This window comes from Podarcis muralis, chromosome 7 (genome assembly GCF_964188315.1).
Source record: "Podarcis muralis chromosome 7, rPodMur119.hap1.1, whole genome shotgun sequence".
NCBI classification, from domain to species: Eukaryota; Metazoa; Chordata; class Lepidosauria; order Squamata; family Lacertidae; genus Podarcis; species Podarcis muralis.
Window position 1 is genome coordinate 60,966,664 of NC_135661.1, and position 21,908 is coordinate 60,988,571.

The 21,908-nt window shown below is 44.5% G+C and overlaps 2 protein-coding genes across 4 annotated transcripts in view; one reads left to right on the forward strand and one right to left on the reverse strand.

The window, feature by feature from the left end:
* Positions 1 to 4,142, reverse strand: part of SMAP2 (small ArfGAP2) — a 28,886-nt gene extending 24,744 nt beyond the window's left edge. Inside the window, exons 1-2 of one of the 3 annotated variants that reach the window (XM_028738986.2) lie at positions 3,737 to 4,142; positions 2,779 to 2,897 (exon numbers count right to left, since the gene is read on the reverse strand). In XM_028738986.2, the coding sequence (XP_028594819.2) occupies positions 2,779 to 2,881 (103 nt within the window). In that variant the 5' untranslated portion in view covers positions 2,882 to 2,897; positions 3,737 to 4,142. Of the gene's footprint in view, positions 1 to 2,778; positions 3,445 to 3,691 lie in introns of those variants that run through there. The other 2 variants (XM_028738984.2, XM_077931928.1) reach the window with 2 other exon arrangements.
* Positions 4,143 to 7,669: 3,527 nt separating this feature from the next.
* The window catches only part of COL9A2 (collagen type IX alpha 2 chain), a 51,257-nt gene continuing 37,018 nt past the window's right edge, over positions 7,670 to 21,908 (forward strand). Inside the window, exons 1-8 of the mRNA XM_028738983.2 lie at positions 7,670 to 7,896; positions 11,381 to 11,455; positions 14,568 to 14,603; positions 15,173 to 15,235; positions 18,108 to 18,161; positions 18,600 to 18,635; positions 19,721 to 19,744; positions 21,178 to 21,231. Of these exons, the coding sequence (XP_028594816.2) occupies positions 7,825 to 7,896; positions 11,381 to 11,455; positions 14,568 to 14,603; positions 15,173 to 15,235; positions 18,108 to 18,161; positions 18,600 to 18,635; positions 19,721 to 19,744; positions 21,178 to 21,231 (414 nt within the window). The 5' untranslated portion in view covers positions 7,670 to 7,824. The remainder of the gene's footprint in view (positions 7,897 to 11,380; positions 11,456 to 14,567; positions 14,604 to 15,172; positions 15,236 to 18,107; positions 18,162 to 18,599; positions 18,636 to 19,720; positions 19,745 to 21,177; positions 21,232 to 21,908) is intronic.

Sequence of the window (21,908 nt, forward strand, 5' to 3'; positions counted from 1 at the left end):
CTTGCCGTTTACTCTGCAAAAAGGCAAGCATATCTGTGAATGGATCCTAGAAGTACACAACACAAGGAAGGGTTGTCCACCATTACTGACCTAGGTACTAAGGATCCAGAACTGCTATAAGACACCCTTAGAATCCTAAGAGTCCCTGATCACAGTCTGAAAATCATGAATCTATCAGGTATTAACCGCAGACTTCCCTCGTCAAACCTAACCAGCTTTCTTCTCGTGCTAGACATCCTTTTTCACTTTTGTTTCCTTTTTGTCTCCATGCTTTTTAAATTTTCTGTACAGTTTTGCGGGGACACTGGCTGTTTGAAATTTGTTAGCTGTGTGGTGCATTTTACATTTTTAATGGCACACTTCAATTTTACATTAATTATAGCACCAAGGTAGCTTGCTGTTTTATGGGCTACTCAAAAACGAATGCTGGCAGGTCAGGGAGTGGATATTAAATACTGTATAGACTTTAGGGAACCTTTTAGAAAGCGGTTTCAGCCAAGTATCATAGAGAGCAAAACTATCAGTCTTGGCTTCTCAGGGAACTGTCATAGAAATATCTTCCAACGCTCAACCACGGGGAGGCTAGCGTAGGCTGCTTGGAGTCAAGGACTATGAGCACACAGGAAGCTATGCAAATGAAGAAAGGAAACTCAGAAAAACAGGAAGTGGACAGAAATATGAGGCAGGCAAAGAGAAACTAAGCAAAGGTCTTCAGCAATATTGGTCATTGGTGTTATAGACCTGAACCCTTATTGACATGGGATAACATAAGAAGTGCCTATGGACTTTACAAGAAGCTTCTCCCTCAGACATACTGTACACAGATCTTATGCCGGATATGAATCAATGGTTCATTTCAAACAGGCCAGCACATTTTTAACAAGCAGAGCAAGACAGAAATCATTCCTCTAGCGACTGGTATTCAGAGTTATACTGCCTCCATTTAACCTTTCACCATCACTTGTGGCAATGAATTCCATATTTTTAGGATGTGTTTTGTGAAGGGGCATTACCCCTACCACCAGCCTTGAGCTTCCAATCAATTTAATGACCCAATTCTGTTTGCAAACACATGGGCATTCTTCACATGTTCTTTGTAGCCCAGCCTAGAAGCTCTGAAGTTTGGTGCAGCACAAAGAGTGAAAAGGGCAAAACCTAAATCAGCCTTCCCCAGTCTGGTGCCCTCCAAGACTATGAGAATTCATAATCTAAAACATCTGAAGAGCACCAGGTTGGGGCAGGATGACCTAAATCATTGGTAACTCAAGCTTCAAGCCATCAACATCCACCAAGAAATCCACTTGACTTCCAAAATACAGGAATTCTTCTGCTTAAAGCACAGATGGGACCGAACCAACTGAGCCAAAACATTCTTTGCTTAGAGTTGGGCAATCTGGACTGCATCTAATCTTTTCCCAATTTTGCATTGCACTTTGCAAAGTGCCACTAGACCCCAGAGCAGAGTTTGTTGGAACATGTTTAGTTTATACTGGATTCTCAATTGTAATCTATATTACTATTCTTAACCATAAGCTTTGGAGCCTTGCATCATGAAAACAACCAGAAGGCCACTGGGTCCTGCTTCCAGGAACACAAGCAGAGTGTTTTCAGAATGGTTACTGCAGAGCAAACAGCACTGGGCAACGGAAGTAAGGGTGCAAAGATATATGAAAGAAGCCAAACATGCTCCATTTTTCTAGCTAGCTTGATTGGGGGAGGAAGCATCATCTTCTCCATTCCAGATATGGCAATCCCCTTCCAAAGAGTTTTCCAAAATCAGTTTTTGAGGATATCATGAGTCAGCCTTCCTGAGAACTCTGAATAGATCTTAGTAATCAGAGGCATTCGGAATAAATATTGAGCTGCCTTACCAACATGTTTGTTTGCGACCCTTCCAGACACTAAGTTTTTTTCAAACTTCCTTACAACCCAAAGAGCTAAAAAGTTAAGGCATTTAACAGGAAGTTGAGACACAGGAATGTTAACAGGAGCCTGGGAGTACATAATGCTAGACTCCAGTAGACAGATGCTGTCCATGGCTCACATATACATTTCCCAAATCTGTATTTTTTGTGAATCATCCTTCCCTTCTCTTTTCTGATGTGGCCTTCCCATGTGATCTGGACTTATCAGCCTCCAGAAAGAATTCATCCCCAATGTACCTTCTTTAGATACAGAATTTATAATACAGTCTGTGCTGTCAATTTGCCCAGTTGATGCCATTATGTAACCAACTGCATGCAGTACCCCCTGCATTAGGCGTGGGTTCCCTCCCCCCCTTTACAAAAATGCCAGCCAGCCTACCAGCAACCTTCCTTTCATACCGCCACTTGATTTTTCCAGCATCAGGGACCATTTTCACCACCTGTTTGCTTTTCCTCCCTCATCCAACTCAAGAGGCATACAAGCGCATACATCCAAGGAGCTAGAATTTCTGACAAAGAAACCTGCAGTACATGCTTCTGCCTAAGAGGAAGTCTCATCCTGATACCACACAGTATTAATGAAGATGACCTGAAATTGACAGCATTTGCTGCTTACATTTATATAATGCTTTTAGTAATTTTTTAATTAAAAAATCCTTACATGTATTTGTATATTATGTATGCATATTATGTACATATGCATATTAACACACACCAATAAAGATATAATCATCATCCACCAACAGTGGCACAATCTTATTCCACCTACTCGTTGCCACACAGTTCCCTACGGTAAGGCTAAGCTCAGAGTTTTCCCCAACCCCACAATACGTTCACCGGTTCCGCATGTTACCTTTGGCCTGACAGTCTGCACAGTATTTGTTCTCCTCTTCCAACAGCAGATTGGCAAGGACAGCCTGATATCTATCCACATCCCGGACCGATTTGCCTGTCATTGCAGATAAGAGATGGCTGCGCAAGAGTGCAAAAAAATATATAAAAAAATAAAAAGGGAGAGATGTCCTTTCCTTCCTTTAGCTCTCTAAAGCAGGCCTTTCCAGGCTCCTTCACTCCACACCTCTGATAAAGTGCACCCCACCCTAAAATTCAGCTCACACCCTTCTACATAATCAAGATCTTGGTCTAGAGAGAAAACGGCCTCTCAGCTCCCAACAATGCAACTTCCCCTCTTGCTCTTTGCCAAAAAGGCCTTCTGCAGTGCTGAGCCGAGCACTCCTCCCCAACTGACTGTCACACAGTTTTTAACCCCTCCACAGACCTTCCCATTGAAATAATATCCCAGAAGCACGCTAACATGCTACAAAGGATTACGCTCCGTAATAAAGCCTCTCTGCGGCCTCCCTCTGGTCACAGCATCCCTCTAGCACTTCCCGAACCGAAAGCACAGGCCAGGTCAGGGCCCCCCCTTTCCACATAAGAAGCAAAACCCAACACCAAAACTAAATAAGCTGCAGCTGCCAGTTCCTCCTCCCCCAACCACCACCACCTCAATTGACAGTCCCCAAGGTTTCCCTACTCTGGCAAGTTCTCTGGAAACCAAGGCTCCAAAACTCAGCCTCCCCAAAGGCACCTAGCACCCCGGACGTCTGAATGCCCTTGCTACCTCCGCCAACCTAGACCAGCGAAGGGTCACCCCTGAAAGTAGATAAGGAGCATGTCCCAAGCACACCTCTTCTTCCCCCTTCACCGGCAGACACGACAGAAGGGGCCCTACAGGACCTGCCAAGCACCTGGCAAATAAATACCTCTCTTTCCTCAGATATACATGCAGTGCCGGCACTCAGGTGTACCTTCGACCCTGGGCGACTCAAGAGGGGTTTTTCCTGAGGGACTCCGGAGCCTCCCACCGCCACCTTCGGGGGGGAGAGGGGACGGGCGGTGCCTGTGGCCACTTTAAAACCCCGCCTAAAACTCCAGCAAAGGACACCCCCCCAAAAAAAAATAATAATACAAAAAGCCCCTCAGCCGCAGCTCTCCCCTCCCACACAAAGCCCTTCTGGCCCCTCAAAGGGAAGCAGGGGGAGCCCGAAGACCCCCAGCCCCCGGTGTGGTGGTGGCGAAGGAGGACGTTGTCAAGGTACGGAGAGAGGCGGGCAGGGAAGGGAAGGGAAGGGAGGAAGAAAGAAAGAGAAAAGAGGAAGGAAGGGGGGAAGAGGAAAAAGACGTGCGCGCGCGCGCGTCTCCAGGCAGCGACTGACGGCGCCGCCTCCTGGCAGCGCAACGCGCGCGCACACACACATAGCGCCGCTAGACGCTTCCGGGAGAGGTGGGCGGGGCTGTGATATAAGCCCCGCCCACCGGCTTTCTGAGGGTTTTTTTTATATACTGTACATACTGTGTATACTTTAAACCCGTCAACCTCGGTTTATTCGACGAATGGATTGCAGAGCCGCGTGCGTCGAACGGAGAGCCAATCAAATCGGAGGGGCGGAGCGAAGTCGGTGGGGGGAAAGGGTGAGGCAAGAATGAATGAACGGGAGAGTGAATGAATGAGGGCGGCGGGCGGGGGGGGGGAATAAATGGGTTGGGGGCGGGGGGAGAGGAAAGTGGTTTTTGTTTCAGGAGAAGTGGAAGCTGCTGTGTTGATCCATGGAGGGGAGGGGAATTTTGGAGGAAGGGGGGCTGCTTTGCCTGTCAGATGCCCAAAGCTCAATTTCCAGCATCTCCAGTCAGGGCCGGGAGGGAGCCCTGCTGAAGCCCTGGAGAGCTGCTGCCTGTCAGTGTTGGCTGCATACTGCAGATGTTGCAGACTGCACACTGCAGAAGGCATACGTACATTTCTGCACACGTTATTTAGTTGGAAAACTTCACTGCAAAAGTTGGCCAAGTGGGAATTTCAAAGCGCATGTATTGTTTTGGGAAGTGCAAATTAGGTATATGGACCTCCAAGTACAAACTGAATTGAATTGAATTTCTTCCTCAGCTTTTTATACTCCAAACTGTAATACTGCTGCCCTCCAAGACTAAAAACCTACACAATGTTTTTGTGTGTGCGCGTGTGTGCACTGAGCTTTCAGATCCCAGAAGTCTCAATTTGAGGTGCTAATTGGATTAATTAAGAAATGACACTATAGGAAAAGTGAGTAACACAGAGGCAGTGTCACAAGTGGTTGGTAGTAGGGAAGACTGTTGAATGTGTATAGCAATGCAGGAGACGCTTTAGACCTGCCTTCCCCAACTTAGGTTTCTCCAGATGTTTTGGACTACAACTCCCATTAGCCCCAGCTGTCACAGAGTTGATTATATCAGTTAAGTGTCTTTAACTCTCCATCTTAACAGATTGACCCAGAGTGAGCCATGGGTGCTGAGGGTACCGGCATATTTACCTTTCCAGTGTTTTGAATAAACAGCTACCACACAGTTTCAAAATCATCTTTGGTCTTGGTGTTCTGAAATGCTGTCTTTCAGTTTTCTCCATAAGAACTACATTCTAAAGCTAGCCTCAGACCAGGCAGTATCACCTCTCGCACAATAGCAGAAACTTTTTCAAACACCATTTTCCAAAATAATTGTACAGGTTTGCATTCTCATCATATTATTTAGTTATTTGTTTATTAAAAATATTTATATACCTCTAGCATAAACAAAAATATCAAGGCAGTTTGCAGCAATAAAAATATGAACCTAGCAGTTCCCATTGTCCATCTTAAGATGGACACTCAGGCAGGTTTTATGGCTTCAACACCAAGCTTGCTTCGTTTTTGTTGTATTTCAAGCCTTGCTCCACTTCAGGGACAAGGGCAGACAAGATGGAGATCTTCTCTATTACATTAAGACCCCCCGCCACTATTGGTTTCCTCCAAGGAGTTCACGTGGCACTCATGGTCTTCCATTTCCCCACAGCAACTCTGGTTTAAGCTGAGAGAGTGATTGGCCCAAGGTCTCACCATTAGTTTTGTGGTAAATTTAAACCTGGTCTCCCAGGTCCTAGTCCAGTTCCTATAATATCGCCTTCACCTTCTAGAGAAAAAGTAGATATAGGAGTGAATATGCTGGGGAAGGGGACGCGGGTGGCGCTGTGGGTTAAAGCCTCAGCACCTAGGACTTGCCGATCGAAAGGTCGGCGGTTTGAATCCCCGCGGTGGGGTGCGCTCCCGTTGCTCGGTCTCAGCGCCTGCCAACCTAGCAGTTCGAAAGCACCCCCGGGTGCAAGTAGATAAATAGGGACCGCTTACTAGCGGGAAGGTAAACGGCGTTCTGTGTGCTGCGCTGGCTCGCCAGATGCAGCTTGTCACGCTGGCCACGTGACCCGGAAGTGTCTGCGGACAGCGCTGGCCCCTGGCCTATAGAGTGAGATGGGCACACAACCCTAGAGTCTGTCAAGACTGGCCCGTATGGGCAGGGGTACCTTTACCTTTACCTTTATGCTGGGGAAGGGGAATCCCCCCTCCGAGGGCTCACCCACACTTCTGCTTGTTCCATGTTTTCTAGGCATGGGTTAGAGAGTTTTCATTTGCCCCACTACTTTCCCCAGGAAAATCCCATTTATTGCTGAATCAGAACAACCTTCAGTCTACAGAAAACCCAATTGACATTTGTTTGGATTGAGCAGTAAACAGCGGGTTTTCCTAGGAAAGCAGCAGGGCAAATGAGAAACCTCAAAAGCATGGGACAAGCAGAAGTGGGGATGAGCCCTAAGGAAGGAAGCACCTGACAAGTGGCAAATAATTTCTGCAGTGTCCCACATCCCACAAGGGAGTGATATAGGCTGTTCAATGTCTGCATGTCTTCACCAGCTGCTGCCCACATCTTCTGGCACAGTGCAAAACCTTTTGGAATTGCAGCTCCCTCACCACGCTCAGTGCAAACAGAAATAATTGTGTCCCTGCATAACCTTGTAGCAGGCAACCTGCGAAGAGGTATAACAACACAAGCAGTTAATGAATAGCTAAACATAGCTCTGAATGGGATTGGTACAGCCTAGTCCGCTGTACTTTACTTTCTTTCAACCAGAGGCGGGAGATGACGAAGGCCTGTTCCATAGGTTTATGTTCAGCAGGATTTTGTAATAAAATAAAATAAAATATTTTGGATTTGTGGAGTTTTAAATGCGCAGTTTATTTAAATCACAGTAATTTACAATTTAATTTAATTTAAATGAATGCCTTGTGGTACTTGTTTATTTAAATAAAGATTAAAAAATACCCCTTTGCATGATTTTAAATTGCCATTTTGAGTTCACCCCCCTCATCACCAGTGAAAATTCATTTAAAAAACAATAATAATAATTTATTATTTCTACCCCGCCCATCTGGCTGGGTTTCCCCAGCCACTCTGGGCGGCTTCCAACAAAAGATTAAAAATACATTAAAACACCAGTCATAAAAAACTTTCCTAAACAGGGCTTCCCCCCCCAAAAAGCCCTCAGTGTCTTAGTCAAACAATTCCTGGAAGGCCACAGGTTTCCCACCTCTGTGCTAAGGAAAATAATAATAATAAAATAAAATAAAAATTATTTATACCCTGCCCATCTAGCTCAGTATCCCCAGCCACTTTTCACAGCTTCCAACAAAAGATTAAAAATACATTAAAACACCAGTCATTAAAAACTTCCCTTAAACAGGGCTGAATAATGAATGTTTTATACTTTCCCACAGTCCAAGAGGAGACAAAAGGGCAGGATGCCTACAGTAATTTCCCTTCACCTGGCCCATGAATTCCACCTTTGAGGCCAGCTCCTCTCGTCTCATATGTCAGTGGGCTGGGAGGGGAGTTCCCAGTCAGGTCATTAACTCCCCTTTCACCAAAATACTACATATTAATGACCCACCATCTCCTCCCTTCTGCCTTTCTCTCTGCTCCTGTTGGGTCTAAAGATTTAGTCATTCAGGGGCTGGCGGGCCCCCACTTTTCATCCAGCTAGCCTGAAGACCTCGATATGGCTAGTTTTTTGGGCAGCCTCAAATTCTGCCTTCTCCTCCAAACCATCTCTTTCTCCGTGACACAATTCGTAAGTTTCCTTTTTACCTATGATTCTACTGGAAAATGTCTAGGTGTGATCCAGATGGGGTGGGGGGGTGGGGGCCTTGAAAACAACAAAACTTGTTTGCAGTTTGGGATCCAGTGCTGGAGGACAATGTCTGAATAATTACAGTAGTTTTAATACACTATCTTTTCTTGCAAGCTTAAAATAATGAGGGGAACTGGCACAGCTTGATTGTTGGGGTTATAAAACATACTATTTTTTCTTTTTCTTTGGCTGGGTCAGGGGAGGAGAGAAGTGCTTTCCTTTTATTCCTGGCAAAACTGTTTTTTGTTCTTTTCAGGGGTCTCCCTGTGCTTCTGCACGGAGACTCCTGGGGAATTTTACCCCCTGGAAGTGAACAGGGAAGAGATCTGTGGAAGAAATTTGTGGAAGCAATGTTGTAAGAAGCAAAACAAAAGTGATTTCAGATGTCTAAAAGGGATCTTGCATTATACCATTATATTCAGTAGGGTGGTAGTAAGTATTATGGCAGGAAATGTTGCCTTTTGTAGGGCCCTGGACAGCTGCGGAAAAACATCTTGCCTTTGGGAACCAAATTAAAAAGTACTTATGTGGATCTGTCTTTTGGGGCAAAAGATGTGTTATTATTATCCTGATCGTGATGAACAGGATGTGTCCAGCAACCGGTACTCTCTGCAGACTGCAAACTAAAGGAGCTGAAGAAATTTGGCTGGTCATCTGATGATGGCAATGGGATGTTTTAAAATAAAAATCCAAGTCCTTGGTCAATTCTGAAAAGAAAAAGAAAAACAGTTTTTGAAGCAGAAGATAATGCTTTGAGTTATTTGGTGGTGGTGGTTGGAAAGCCCTTGATTTGCTGAATATTGATTGGGTCTCACCTTAGGGACAGTGACTTGCAGTCAGAGATACATGCAGTCCTTTCTACAACTTCTTTTTGGTTTGGAAAAGAACACAGGACCTTAACACAGAGAAACTTTTGCCACCCTTTTTGAGGGACAAAGGGGGCTATTCATTCAGCGAATGCCTTCAGGAAGCTTCCATCCCCAGTGACTGCAAAGCTGGTATTTTATAAGTTCAATGCCTTATTTAGGAACATGTACATATATTATTCGCATCAGTCCAGACGCTACAATGTCACATTCTAAAGTAAAGAGAAGTGGGGGAAATAAAGCCAGAAGCCTCAGATTCCTTTAGGACTGCTTTGTTTTACGTAGTTCCAAGGTTCACAGGGGCCTGGACTCAATTTGCTGTATTCAGTGCTTTTTTCTGGGGGGATGCATATCCCTAAACATTTTGTGAATCTTTGTACTCTTGTCCATTTACTGTATTTATTTTCCCTGATTTGAACTGTAAAATGGTGATTTTCTTGAGTCAAAATGAGAGTACCCCTAAACAATTTTAAAGAAAAAAAGCACTGGCTGTAATCATACATGGAGACGTTTAAGATGATCCTTACTAACCAAACCACCTAGTAAAACTTCAGACAGGAATGCTTTGTTTTATTCCAAACAATGTCAGTCTAATCATCTACCATCCAAACCCTTAAATAAGAATACTGGCTGATCTAGCAACATGTAAGCACTTTGAAATCTCATTGATTTCAATGGAATGTATTTACTATGCATATGCTTAACCACACTGAAATCAATGGAACTGCAAAGTGCTTACGTTTATCATTCCCTTAGCATTTATTGTTGAAAGCACTTCACATACTGAAACTCAATCAACCTTACTTACTTATTATTATTACTTGCTATTATTTATAGCATGCCATCATTGGGGGAAAACACAGGCCAACCCCCGACAGCTATAAATATATACCAAAGGACCTGTGCTTTCATAGTAGCTCCTTGTTTTACACAGAGTAGTAATCTCGGGCTGACTTATTACTGTCTGTATTCAGGTATGCAGCCATCTATTCAGAGAAATTATGTACTGAACACGTTAGAATGTGATTCATTCATATGCTGGCAAATTCAGGTTGTGTATTTAAAGGCGGTTTGGCGCTCTTGTGCAAAAAACCTGCTTCGCCCGAAAATTGGGTGTTTTGCAATAAAAGAATGTGATGGGGAAATGGACTAGAAAATGTGGGATAACACTTGATGCAATGTCATCTAACCTACCCACGAACAAATCGGGATGAATACTCTGGAAGCACCCTAAATTGTTTTTAGAATTTTAAAGGAATTTGAGGTACCAAATTCAACCAGAGTTCTGCGCAACTTCTGCATGTTTGTTCAAGCTAGTTTTAAAATCACACAGAGCCTGTAATTTAAAGCACACCAAAGTTGCCTTTGGGTATGTGGAGAGCAGATAATGGAGAAAAATGAAAGCAGCAGAACACATCACGAAAGCCAAATTTTGCAATTTGGTGGTGGGGGAGAGGATTTGACACACAAGAAATGCAGTGCCACCAAATGGCATAGAAATGTTCTGGTTCTTCCTTACCCTTAGAAACATGTGGTTTGTGAGTTATTTTATCTGCAGTAGCCAGGGTTCACATATTCTTTTACTGCAATGAGAGGCTTAAGTCCTGTAATGTCTTCCGTTTTGGGGCCAAAGATGTTCTCGCTGCCGCCAGCATCCTCCTAAGAAGTTCCTTAGATTGGAGAGTTGCTGTCTGATCTTCCCACAAATTCAAAAGGCCAAGTTGCAGAGAAACTTGAACGGAGCATTTAAAATTTGTTGATATTACTTAAAAAATGTCAGTCCAAAATTTGGGTGCCTGAGGGCATTGCTGCAGTCCTATTTATGAAGCTGTATGTGTTGGACCAGTAGGCAGCTGAAGCCAGTGATTCATATTGAGGGGAAATTTCATTGAGGCCAAATTCCATGCTGTCTTAAGATCCTGTGTCCAATTCTAGGACACCCTGAGATCTGAGAGGAAAAGGAGGAGGAAGCAATATCTCTTTGCCTTTACCTGGTTGATCAAAAGGGCTTCAAAGCTGCAGCCAAACCTTTTTCTTTTTCCAAACAAAATTTTGTCTGTCTGTTGTTGTCCTTTTGCATCTTACCGTTACAGCAACCCTGCAAAGTAGTTCAGACCAATAGATGGTGCTTAGTCTAAGGTTGCTCAGTGATTTGCCTGCCTGCTTGAGGATTTTAACCTCAAATCTCCCGGATCTATCATGATCTGTACCATATCCCTTATTGTCACCCTGCTTCTCAGTGGTTGGCTTCACCTATTTTCAGCTGATTTTTTTTTTTATTTTTTTTATTTTTTTTTATTTTTTTTGCAATATGATCAGGCATGGGGAGGGGGCTGGAAATCTGTCTGCCCTTCCCAAGGCTTCAGGCACACTCCTATCCACACCTCTGTTTTGCAACCCAGCTCTCCAGGGAAGAGGTTGAGGCTTTCAATCTTTGGCTTCTCTGGGGTTGTGATGTGGTTGTGGGACAAGCTCGTCCAGCTTAGTTGGTTCTTGGTTTTCGCTGACCTTTTTCTCCACCCAAATAACTTTGCTTCTTGTTTGATTTCTCTCCTTAGCAAGGTCCTCCAGGAGAACCTGGACCACGAGGGCCCCCGGGTCCGCCAGGAGTGCCAGGCGCTGACGGCATTGATGTAAGCACACTGCACAGGAACCTGAGCAGCAGAAGGGATGGTGTGTGTGTGTGTGTGTGTGTGTGTGTGTGTGTGTGTGTTGGGGGGGGGGGGAGAGAGATGGTTTGGGTACAAAAGAAGGCATTGTATACAGGATCCCAGGTGCAGTGCCCATCCAAAAAGGCTAGAGGGAGCCAGTGAGCTTTGCTTTCTCAAATCTGATTTACAGTACAGTACAGACCAGAATCTGATTCATCTCTAAGTGGTATAGTGGTACCTCGGGTTACAGACGCTTCAGGTTACAGACTCTGCTAACCCAGAAATAGTACCTCGGGATAAGAACTTTGTTCAGGATGAGAACAGAAATCACGGCGCGACGGCAGCGGGAGGCCCCATTAGCTAAAGTGGTACCTCAGGTTAAGAACAGTTTCAGGTTAAGAACGGACCTCCAGAATGAATTAAGTTCTTAACCCGAGGTACCACTGTATTCTCTCCCCGCAATAACACCCTATCACCATATGTGGGCTTATCTTTAAAAAACATTCCCTGGAATCCTGGGGAGAGCTATGGCTAGAGTGAGAATGTTCATTCATTGGCTTTATGGATCAGCATTGCCTTTTCCTGGGGAGGGGGGTGTTGGGCTCCTGTTATTGTTTCGAAGTTGCTTAAAGGAGTTGGCCGAGGGGAGATGGATGTGGTGGGATAGAAGGGATGGAAAAATGTAAACTGGGGCAGATGATGATGATGTGGAGGGGAATCTGTTCTATGATGCCATGATCCTATGGGGTGGGGCCTAATCCAAGTCTTCCACCCCCTTGCTTGTAACTCTTAGCATGCTTATGTGATTCTGGGATTGCAGTGCAAACTCAGAACAGGATATTTGGATTGCCCATTGGTAATACAGGCACCTTTGATTTCCAAGTGTAAGTTTCTAGTCCTTATGGCTGCAGACAAAAAGCTTGGAGGGGGTGAAATTGCAGTTGCCCAGGGCGTGAGAGGACTTCCGGTACGCAGTTCTGGAGTCTTAGTGCCTTGGATGCAATTTTTGACTCCCTACCATGGTGGCTGTTTGTGGTTCTTCCCTTCTCATGGACCCATCTCTAATTTCCATCTCTTAATTTTAGAGTCTGTACAGGTGACCATAACTCACAATCATTCTGGCTTCTGAGATGCACCAGGCCCCACAGCCCACAGCAAGCAGTGTGGCATGTTTCCCCAGCAATCATATGGACTAGACACTTTATTTTAAAAGAAAACAAAACTTAACACTTTTGCATTGGCCTCTACATACTCTCAGTTTGTGTGCCAATTTTTCTAATAATGCAATACCCCACACCAGGCAGAGGCAAACTCGGCCCTCCAGATGTTTTGAGACTACAGTTCCCATCATCCCTGAACACTGGTCCTGTTAGCTAGGGATGATGGGAGTTGTAGTCCCCAAACAAAGTACTGCTTCCGGGTTAGCAGAGTCTGTAACCTGAGGTGTTTGTAACCTGAGGTACCACTGTATCTACTTCCCTCCATGTCTCTCCAGTGATAAGTTTATTTTCACTTGGTATGATTTTGTGACTTATTGTTAATATCCAGGAGCAGGTCTGGCCCCTACTGACAGCATTACAAATAATTGCTGTTTTTAAACATTTCCTCCTGTTGATGTGTCTTTTTTATAGTGGACCCATGCCACTCTGTAATGAGTGAGACATATATTTTGTATTACTAAGAAAAAGAAAGGAAGGAAGGAAGGAAGGAAGGAAAGAAAAGAAAACCTGAAAACTTTTGTTTTATTTATGAGATTTATCCCCCACTTCACTTCAAATGCAAATCTCAGAGCAGGTTACAACAATATAAAAGGCATTTTTAAAAAAATGTTGTTTAAAATACAACTGTAAATTTAAAATTCAATTAAGGCAGGGGTCGGCAGCCTAAGGCCCATGGTCCACAAGTGGCCCATGAGGGTCATTTCACCGTCCCATGGACCCCCGTCACCCACTCGGTTGGCTAAACTGGCATGGAGCAGAGCGGGGACCGCCTTCCGTGACACTAGCCGGCTTTCCCATTGGCTGTAGGAAGCTTCTGCAGCCAATGGGAAGCTGCGCACACCTCCACTGCACCAGAAGGAGCGCCGGAAATAGTGTTTGTGCATGCGTGCGTGTGCACTCTGGCCGACTGCGGCATCTGTGGGACCGTGAACCAGCCCAAGCCGCAAAAACTTTGCTGACCCCTGAATTACGGCATACCAGCACATCCATCTGCATTATATTACATGTTCAGAAGGCCAGTTCAGAGTAAGTTTGCCAGGTCAGGAGCATCCCAGATTTAAGGCTCCAAATCTGAGACCTGGGGTCATCTCCAGTGACGTCACGGGGCGGTGATGTCACAGGGGGCAGCCTCCAGTGATGCCATTGAGCCTGACAAATTAAGCCATAACCACAGTCTCTGAGAGCATGCCATTAAATTAAAAACTGAAAGTCTAACAAATGAGCAAATATATCACTGCTTAGAAATTAAGATAGAAACCTCAGACACCCTCCCTCTGTGTAGTAATCTGCAGCTGGCTCCTGCCGGGCTGATGCTTGCAAGCTGCATACACAGTCTTCTTCATAAAAAGGTTTCTTTCCAACTGCTCTCACCCAACTGGGGTGTCAAGCCTTCCACCTTCTACCTGGGTGTGCCAGGCAAAACAACCATATTTCAAAGGCCTGCAGAAAGAGGACTGTCTTCAGCTGATGCCAGCCAAATTGATGGAAGGAGGATGTGCTGCAGCTGGGGGTGCCATTGCTGAGAAGGCCTTGTGGGGCGGTCACTGATCAGTTGATGCTGGCATTGCTGAGAGTGCCATCCCTGCTGAACCTCAGAGCCCAGACAGGACTGTTAGATTTCTGTTATGCAATATGAGGAGATATGTTCTTTCAAGTAACCAGGTCCTAAGATTGTCGGGTCTTTACACATCAAAACTCACACCTTGAATTGGTTCCAAGGAGGCAGCCTGTGCATATCTTTCAGGACTAGGGGGCAGATATGCTCATTATATCCCCCAGAACTGCGTATTGGTGACTTTGCATTTCCAGTTGCTTTGACAGCGATCATTTCAAGAGGAACATGCTCTTAACCATTTCTCCCCTTTTTTCTCTAGGGCGATAAAGGCCCACCAGGAGCAGCAGGGAGCCCTGTGAGTATCTAAGCAAGTAATGTCAGCAGGGGTTACTTGGGCTTATAATTTGTTTATAGTGTGAACATTAGTATAAATAAAAAGCTGCAACCACTTTCAGGTTACATACAGTACCTGTCTCCCAGCTTTGAGTTGTCTAGAATGCAGAGCCCCAAATATGATGCTCATGAGAAGCTACTGTTGTGGGAGGCTTAAGACCTGTTTTGTAACTGTTGGAAAGCAAAGACGGCCTTCATTTTAATATGCATTGTTTGTAAGTAGTATCAGACCTTATCACTGTAAAGCTGTGGTTGTGATTGTGTGGGAAATCAAATTACTTTGCACTAAAAAACAACAACCCAGCAATCTGCTCCAGGGGGTTGGGGGACCCTCCAGAACACATCTGGGGGGCATGTGGAGAGGGAAGAGGGAGTTTCATTGCACAAGTGGAACTGAGCTTGCAGTGTTGGACAGAGCCTTTGGGCCGGCCCTGCGAACATCCCCCAGAGTGGCAGTGTGCAACTGTGATGCTTTCACTTTCTTTTCTCCCTAAGAACACTTTTGATTCCTCAAATGTTTCTGTGTGACAGGGCGCCAAGGGAGAACCTGGCCTTCCAGGTCCAGATGGCCCTCCGGGGAAACCTGGGATTGATGTGAGTACAAATGGTTGTCCTCCTTTGCTCACTCCAAATCCGGTGTGATTTGCATGCTTTGCTAGTACAGTCAAACCTCGGTTGTCGAACGTAAACCGTTCCAGAAGCCCGGTTGGCTTGGTTCCACAACCAAGATGTGGCTTCCGATTGGTTGCAGGAAGCTTCGGATGTTCAGCTTCTGAAAAATGTTCAAAAACCAGAGCATTTACTTCCAGGATTTCGCTGTTCGGGAGCTGAAACGTTCCAAAACGGAGGCGTTCAGGATCCGAGGTTTGACTATCCATTTTCAGCCTGTCCATGGTAGGGTTGCCATATTTAAAAATGTGAAAATCCGGACACAATGTTGTTGAGCTTTTTTGGGCAAAGATGTTGAGCTGCAGAAACTGGTTGTTTTGCACCACACTTGGGATACTTTAGCAACTCATGCTTTATATTTGTTTATTTCTCACCTCTACTTCCATTAGACATATTAAAACAGAGGAAATCTTTTGTATTTGTAAGACTCCTGGCCCCACTCCCTGAGCCCCATCCTGCCTGCACGAGTTTGAGCATTGCCTGCTCTGTTTGTTTACTTTGCAATCGCTTGCCCTGTGCTGATTTAAAAAGCAAAGAGGGCGTGTTGTTTTGGTTAAAGATATCCTAGAAAAACACTATTGTCCTCAGTTACATCTTGAGCTGTTGATAACCTGTCAGTGGCTGCAGCAGCAGGTGAAATAGCAAACTGCGTGCTCTGCTTGGTGCCGTCGTGTTCCTGCATGTGCTGTTAGAGGCAGATGCACTGTCAAGGAGATGCAGCCGCCTCCTGCTCAGAGATTGAACTGATAGCTAGAGATGTGGGGGCTGAAGCCAGAAGGACTGCAACTTGTGCTATCTTTTTTTTTTTTTTGGTAAAAACGGCACCCCCACATCACTCCCAATCACTCCCAAAGCTAAACCTTTTTATTTATTCACAGCATTTCTTTTCTTTTTTTAAGAAATAAGCTTTGTTTTCAAAAGCTATAAACCATAAATACAGGTACAAAAGAAATAGATGGATAGATAGAGGAAATAAATGGGGAGAAAGTACAAGAGATGGAGAGAGAACACATATAAATAGAAGTACCGGTACATAACATTTTTATAGTATTCCCAGAATCTGAATTTGTGGTTTAGCATTTTCCTGTATTTTGTGACACCTATACAAAATAAAGGGACTCCATCTCTTATCAAAATACAGTTGTGCCTTGGAAGTCAAGCGGAATCCATTCGACTTCCAAAATGTTCGGAAACCAAAGCACGGCTTCTGATTGGCTGCAGGGAACTCCTGCAGCCAATCGGAAGCCATGGAAGCCCTGTTGGACATTCGGCTTCCAAAAATAGTTTGCTCTGGGTTTGCGCCGTTCAGAAGCCAAAATGTTCAAGAACTAAGCTGTTCGAAAACCAAGGTACAACTGTAGTTATCTGCATGCCCACCTTCTTATAATAGTCTTCAGCTTCAGTGTCTGAACAGTCTCCCATGCTTTCAGAAATATGGTTGGCTGCTTCCACTTTGCCACACTTCCTGGAGTGCTGCTGCTTCAGATTCTACTATTCTGAAACCAGTCCAGTAGAAAGTGCTGGGTAGAGGGAATGGGCGCTTATGTGTGACCCTTCTTTTTTTCTTTTTTCTTTTTAATTTTTTTAAATTTTGCTTTAAACAAATACACGTAAATATAAACAACCAAAATTACAAAAAAGAAATCCTCAACAATAAAAAGGGATACAAAACTACAAAAAATATCAAAATGCATGGTGCAAAACATGAGCCGTTATTGGGGGGGGGGGGTGGAGGGAAGAAGAAGGAAAGGAAAAAAGGAAAATAGAAAAATGAGCCAAAACACAAGAAGGCTCGTCTATTGTACTCTTCCGTCAAGGTCACAACAGATCATTATTCTTATCAATTCCCTCTATCGGCATTCCATGGAGTCCCTTGTCTTGGTATCAGGGAACATTTCCCTATGCGGTATCATTCTAAACATAACCAGGTCTTTACTGATGAACCCTTGCCCCTCAAATAATTATTTAAACATTCCCATTCTTCTTTCACCATCTTTTTAGGTTTATCTCCTATTGCATCTGTCAGCTTCAGGAGCTCCAAGTACTCGCACAATTTAACAACCCATTCATCTTTAGTGGGTGTATTTGTATCTTTCCAGTGTTTTGCTACTATAACCCTTGCTGCTGGTGTCGCATACATAAATAACCTGATTTTGTTTTTGGGAATATTATTTGATACAATTCCTAATAAAAATTCTTCCGGTTTCTTGCTAAATGTAGATTTTATCGATCTCTTTATCTCTTCATAAATCATATTCCAAAATCTTTGTATCTCTGGACAGGACCACCACATATGGTAGTATGTTCCTATCTGTTCCTTACATCTCCAGCACTTATTATTATATGATTTATTTATTTTTGCTAGTTTTACCCTTGGTCACCTCATATATTTAAGGTAAGAATGGAAAGGACAAAGCGGGTGGGGGGGCATCTAGTCTGCCCCCCCCCCCAACCTGGCTGTGCCTATGATCACTGGGATTAGTACCATGAAGTAGGTAATTTAGGAATCTTGGTAAGGGAATGCACATTTGAGGTCTTTTTGCGAAATGCCTTCTGGTTTAGATGACTAGCTTATTCCTTGATTTAGCAGTGAAATGCACATGCCTGCATTTCCACAAAAACTTTTACACCTGCAGTTTCTATTTCTGGATGCTCTGCAGTTGTGGCAAAGATTTTTGGTTTGAATTCGCTGCTTCACCCATTTCTTTTCCAGCCCTGGTGTTTTTACCTATTTTATTGCAGATGCCAGTTAGTGTCCCACAAGCTGATCCTGTAATTCTCTTTCCATTTTTTACAGGGCCTAACGGGAGCAAAAGGGGAACCAGGACCTTTTGGGCGACCCGGCCCCAAAGTGAGTGACTGTTTTCTGTGTGACTCGAGGAGATGGAGTGGTTCTTTTAAGACTGGCTTGTGATTGTGACAGCTGTGCATTGCAGATGCTGTAGTGAGGGGCTGGAGGCCTCCAAATGAGGACCAATTGGGGGACAAAATGATTTAAAGTGATTTTGGATGCATGTATGCACTGTATACATCCCCCAGCAACTAGAGCAGGGGGAAACGGGGGGTGTAATTGGTCTGTGCAAAGTAACAGAGGCCTTAGGTGAATTCAGACAACAATACTGTCCACACTGCACCTGCAAACACAAGAGGTTCAATCTTATCTGGTAGGGCTGGGTCCTTGGAGCTCATATCTCGATCTGCCCCATGAAGTAGATCTGCAGCTTAAGTCATATTCCACTTGTGTGGATCCTGCTGCACTGAATATCTCTTCCCTCTTGCATTCACTCAGGGCCAGACTGGACTTCCAGGACCTCCAGGGCTTCCGGTAAGTGTTTATTCTTTATTGGCTGTATTTGTTAAGAAAGTATACCGCTATATGAACACGTCCAGTGTACACAATCACACCAACATGTTGGATTATAGTTGAGTGTGATGAGAGTGGGCTTGCATACTCCCCATATCTCCTCTAGTGCGGCAGTAAGGAGGAGTTATATAGCATTCACTTTTAAACTAACCACAGTTGCTTGTTACCTTTGGACTTGGGGAAACTGTGGTTTGTTGAAACAAGCCAAAATCAAGCTGTCCTTTATGGTGCTGGCTTGTTAACAACCCGTAGTTTAAACTAGCCAGAGACCCCCCCAGGTTTAGACACAGAGTGGAGCTCTCATTAGTTTAAAAGTGGAAGCAAGTGCTTCCGATCTCTTCTTTGCAGCTATGCCAGAGGAGGGAGCATATGAGCCTAGGACTTATCAAGGCTCATTCCTATAGCTCTAAGCTATAGTTTAGGGCAGGTGTAGCCAACATGGGCTACTTTGGGCCAATTACCATCTCTTAGCCTAACCTACCTTGCAGGGTTGTCGTGAGGATAAAATGGGGAGTGGAGGGGGGGAAGCTATGTATGAAACCTTAAGCCCTGCAGAGGAGAGATAGAAGGCAAACACACTATAACTAAGTCACTTATTTAGTAATGTCCCATTGATTTAAGTAGAGCTACTCTAAGCATGGATAACAGTTCAATCCTAATCATCCCTCTCTACTCATAAGTAGAGTGGACAGAAGGTGGTAGACGCTTTCACTGGAGGGGGTGTTTTCCCCTGTAAGATGTTTTAAGCCTCTGCATTGTGGTTTTGATGGATCTGAGTGCTGCACACTCATTTGCTATATTAGATCTGTTTGCTGGTTTTATGTTTATAACTGTTATTATTTGCCTAAACTGTCTATCACCCAAAGAGAACCCTGGTTATGGGGCAGGTGACTCAGAAATGCAGTTAATTAATATGACACAACCAGATTGGGAAAACGAGACAGCTGCTCTGCCTCTGGGAGATGCCTCAGCTGCAGCCTTCATGTTTTTCATCTGGTTTCTTCAACGCAGCATGATTGTTTACTGTGGCTGTCTTCTCATTTCAGGGGCCTGGGCTGAAAGGATCTCCTGTAAGTGCTGTTCATGTGAGCTTGGGTTTGGCTGGCGGGAGGCAGTGTGCTGGATTTGTGAGGGGTGCTTACAGGAGTGTGTGCTCATAGCTTGGCTTAGAGGAAGGGGCAGTGACCCAATACAAAGGGTCTTGCACTGTCAAAGCATTGTGAGCCATGATGTGCCACTGGTTTGGCAAATTTTTATTAAAAAAAATAATCACTTTATTAGTTCAGCCATTCGGAAGAGGGATCTTGAGCCAAAATGTACCGGGGGGGAGGGGTGGAGTTTTTCCAGCCAGTGGGCCAAATCCTGGGTTCACTCGCTCCTGTGAGCTACTTGGTGGGTAGGTAGGGATGCCCACATGCCAACCACTTGGTTTCGTCATGACATCATGAAATGAAGATCCCTGCTGATCTAAGAAGAGCTTGAATTCAGCACCTCTCACTAGGGTACGACTCCACTTGGGAGCACCGATTGTCAAGGAGCACATTTCAAGACTCCCAGTTGTTCCTTTGCAGCCACATCCTTTTTAAATAAATAAATAAATAAATAAGGCCATATAAACAAAGATCCTAGGAATAACAAATGAAACAAATAAATAGACCAAGTTTTCCAACGTCATTTGTATATCACAAAAATAGAATAATAAATTTGCAGGAATATCTGTGGTTCATTATTTGTGGTCAATGCCACATCTTTACCTGCCCCATAACTGACATATATGATGACAGATGTGGGACAAGGGGATGTGGCTTGGGGGGAAATAGCCCCATGAGAGCCCTGCAGGCCTAATTTGGCCCACGAGGCAGGGGTTGCCCACTGCTTCTCTGCATGCACCAGACGCTGACTGACAGCAAGGGGTGGGTGAGTGGGAATTTTGCTTAGTAGCAGAGCACCTGCTTTGTATGCAGAATGTCTGAAGTTCAGTTTCCGGCATTTTCAGTTAAAAGAATCCTCTAGTGAGTGATGGGAAAATGACCCCTCCCTACCTGACCTGCTGCCAGAGTATTGGGCTAGAATCTAGATCGATCTGACTCAGTGTAAAATAAACCAGCCTTATCTGTTGATAACTATCCAGACTTTTGCTGGATTAAACAGATTTTTTTCCTTGCTTGGTCAGTGGCCAGAATTAGAAAATGCAAACCCAGAAGCGCCTCCAGATGAGCTCTCTCACCTGTTACATGTGCACATACTTGTGCTGTCATAGGGCACCTATGTTCACTAATGTGTCACCTAAGTGGGAGAATGAGGTGCTGCATTTTCAGCAGACATAGATGGAATCGTTTGCTGTTAGCTGGAGAGTGCCTGCTCATCTCTCCTTGCTTGTTAGCCTAGCAAACCCTTTGCCACCACAGACGTCCAACAGAGCCTGAACAGATGAACAAAGGGCTGTTCCCATCATATGACTAAAAAAGAGCATTTTCTCCCCTCTCTGTTTCTTTCTCTTAAGGGCTCTCCAGGCCAGGTTGGACTCCCTGGAGAAATTGGAGCTCTGGGACCCAAGGTAAGGGATCCAGCTGAGATGGGTGAATACGACTTGGGGTTTGTTGGCTTTCCTGGGCCTGCTCTGCAATAAGAGCCTGGCTATATGCTGCTGGAGACAGAAGTGCTTGGCGTGCTCTGGTCCATGGGGTCACGAAGAGTCGGACACGACTAAACAACAACATATGCTGCTACAGTTGTCAGAAGTAGATAAGCTTTACCTGTTGAAAATTAAGATGTGCAGAGAAAACTGAAGGGGATTACAGGCAAGCACAGGGAAAGCTAAAGCTGGAGGGCCATATCTTAATAGTACCAGCACATTACTACTACTACTACTACTACTACTACTACTTAAGTTAAACATTAGTCATTTTCAAAACAAAAGTAACTCAAAGCGACTTACAACAATAAACAAACTCACACTAGCATAAATTAAAACAATGACAAATCTAAAACACAGTCCTGTTTTTTAAAGGCAGGATTAAAACATCCCACCCAGTCAAGGTGGTTACAGTTAATTAAGAGCCAAAGGCTTGGAGAAAAATGAATGTTTTTGCCTGCCGGCTTAAGATATGTAATGATGGCCTCAGGGGAGGTTCCCTGGGGAGAGCATTTCACAAATGGGGAGCCACTGCTGAAAAGGCCTGTTCTCGTGTTGCCTCCCTCCATATACCTGTTATTCACCTCAACTGCCTCACT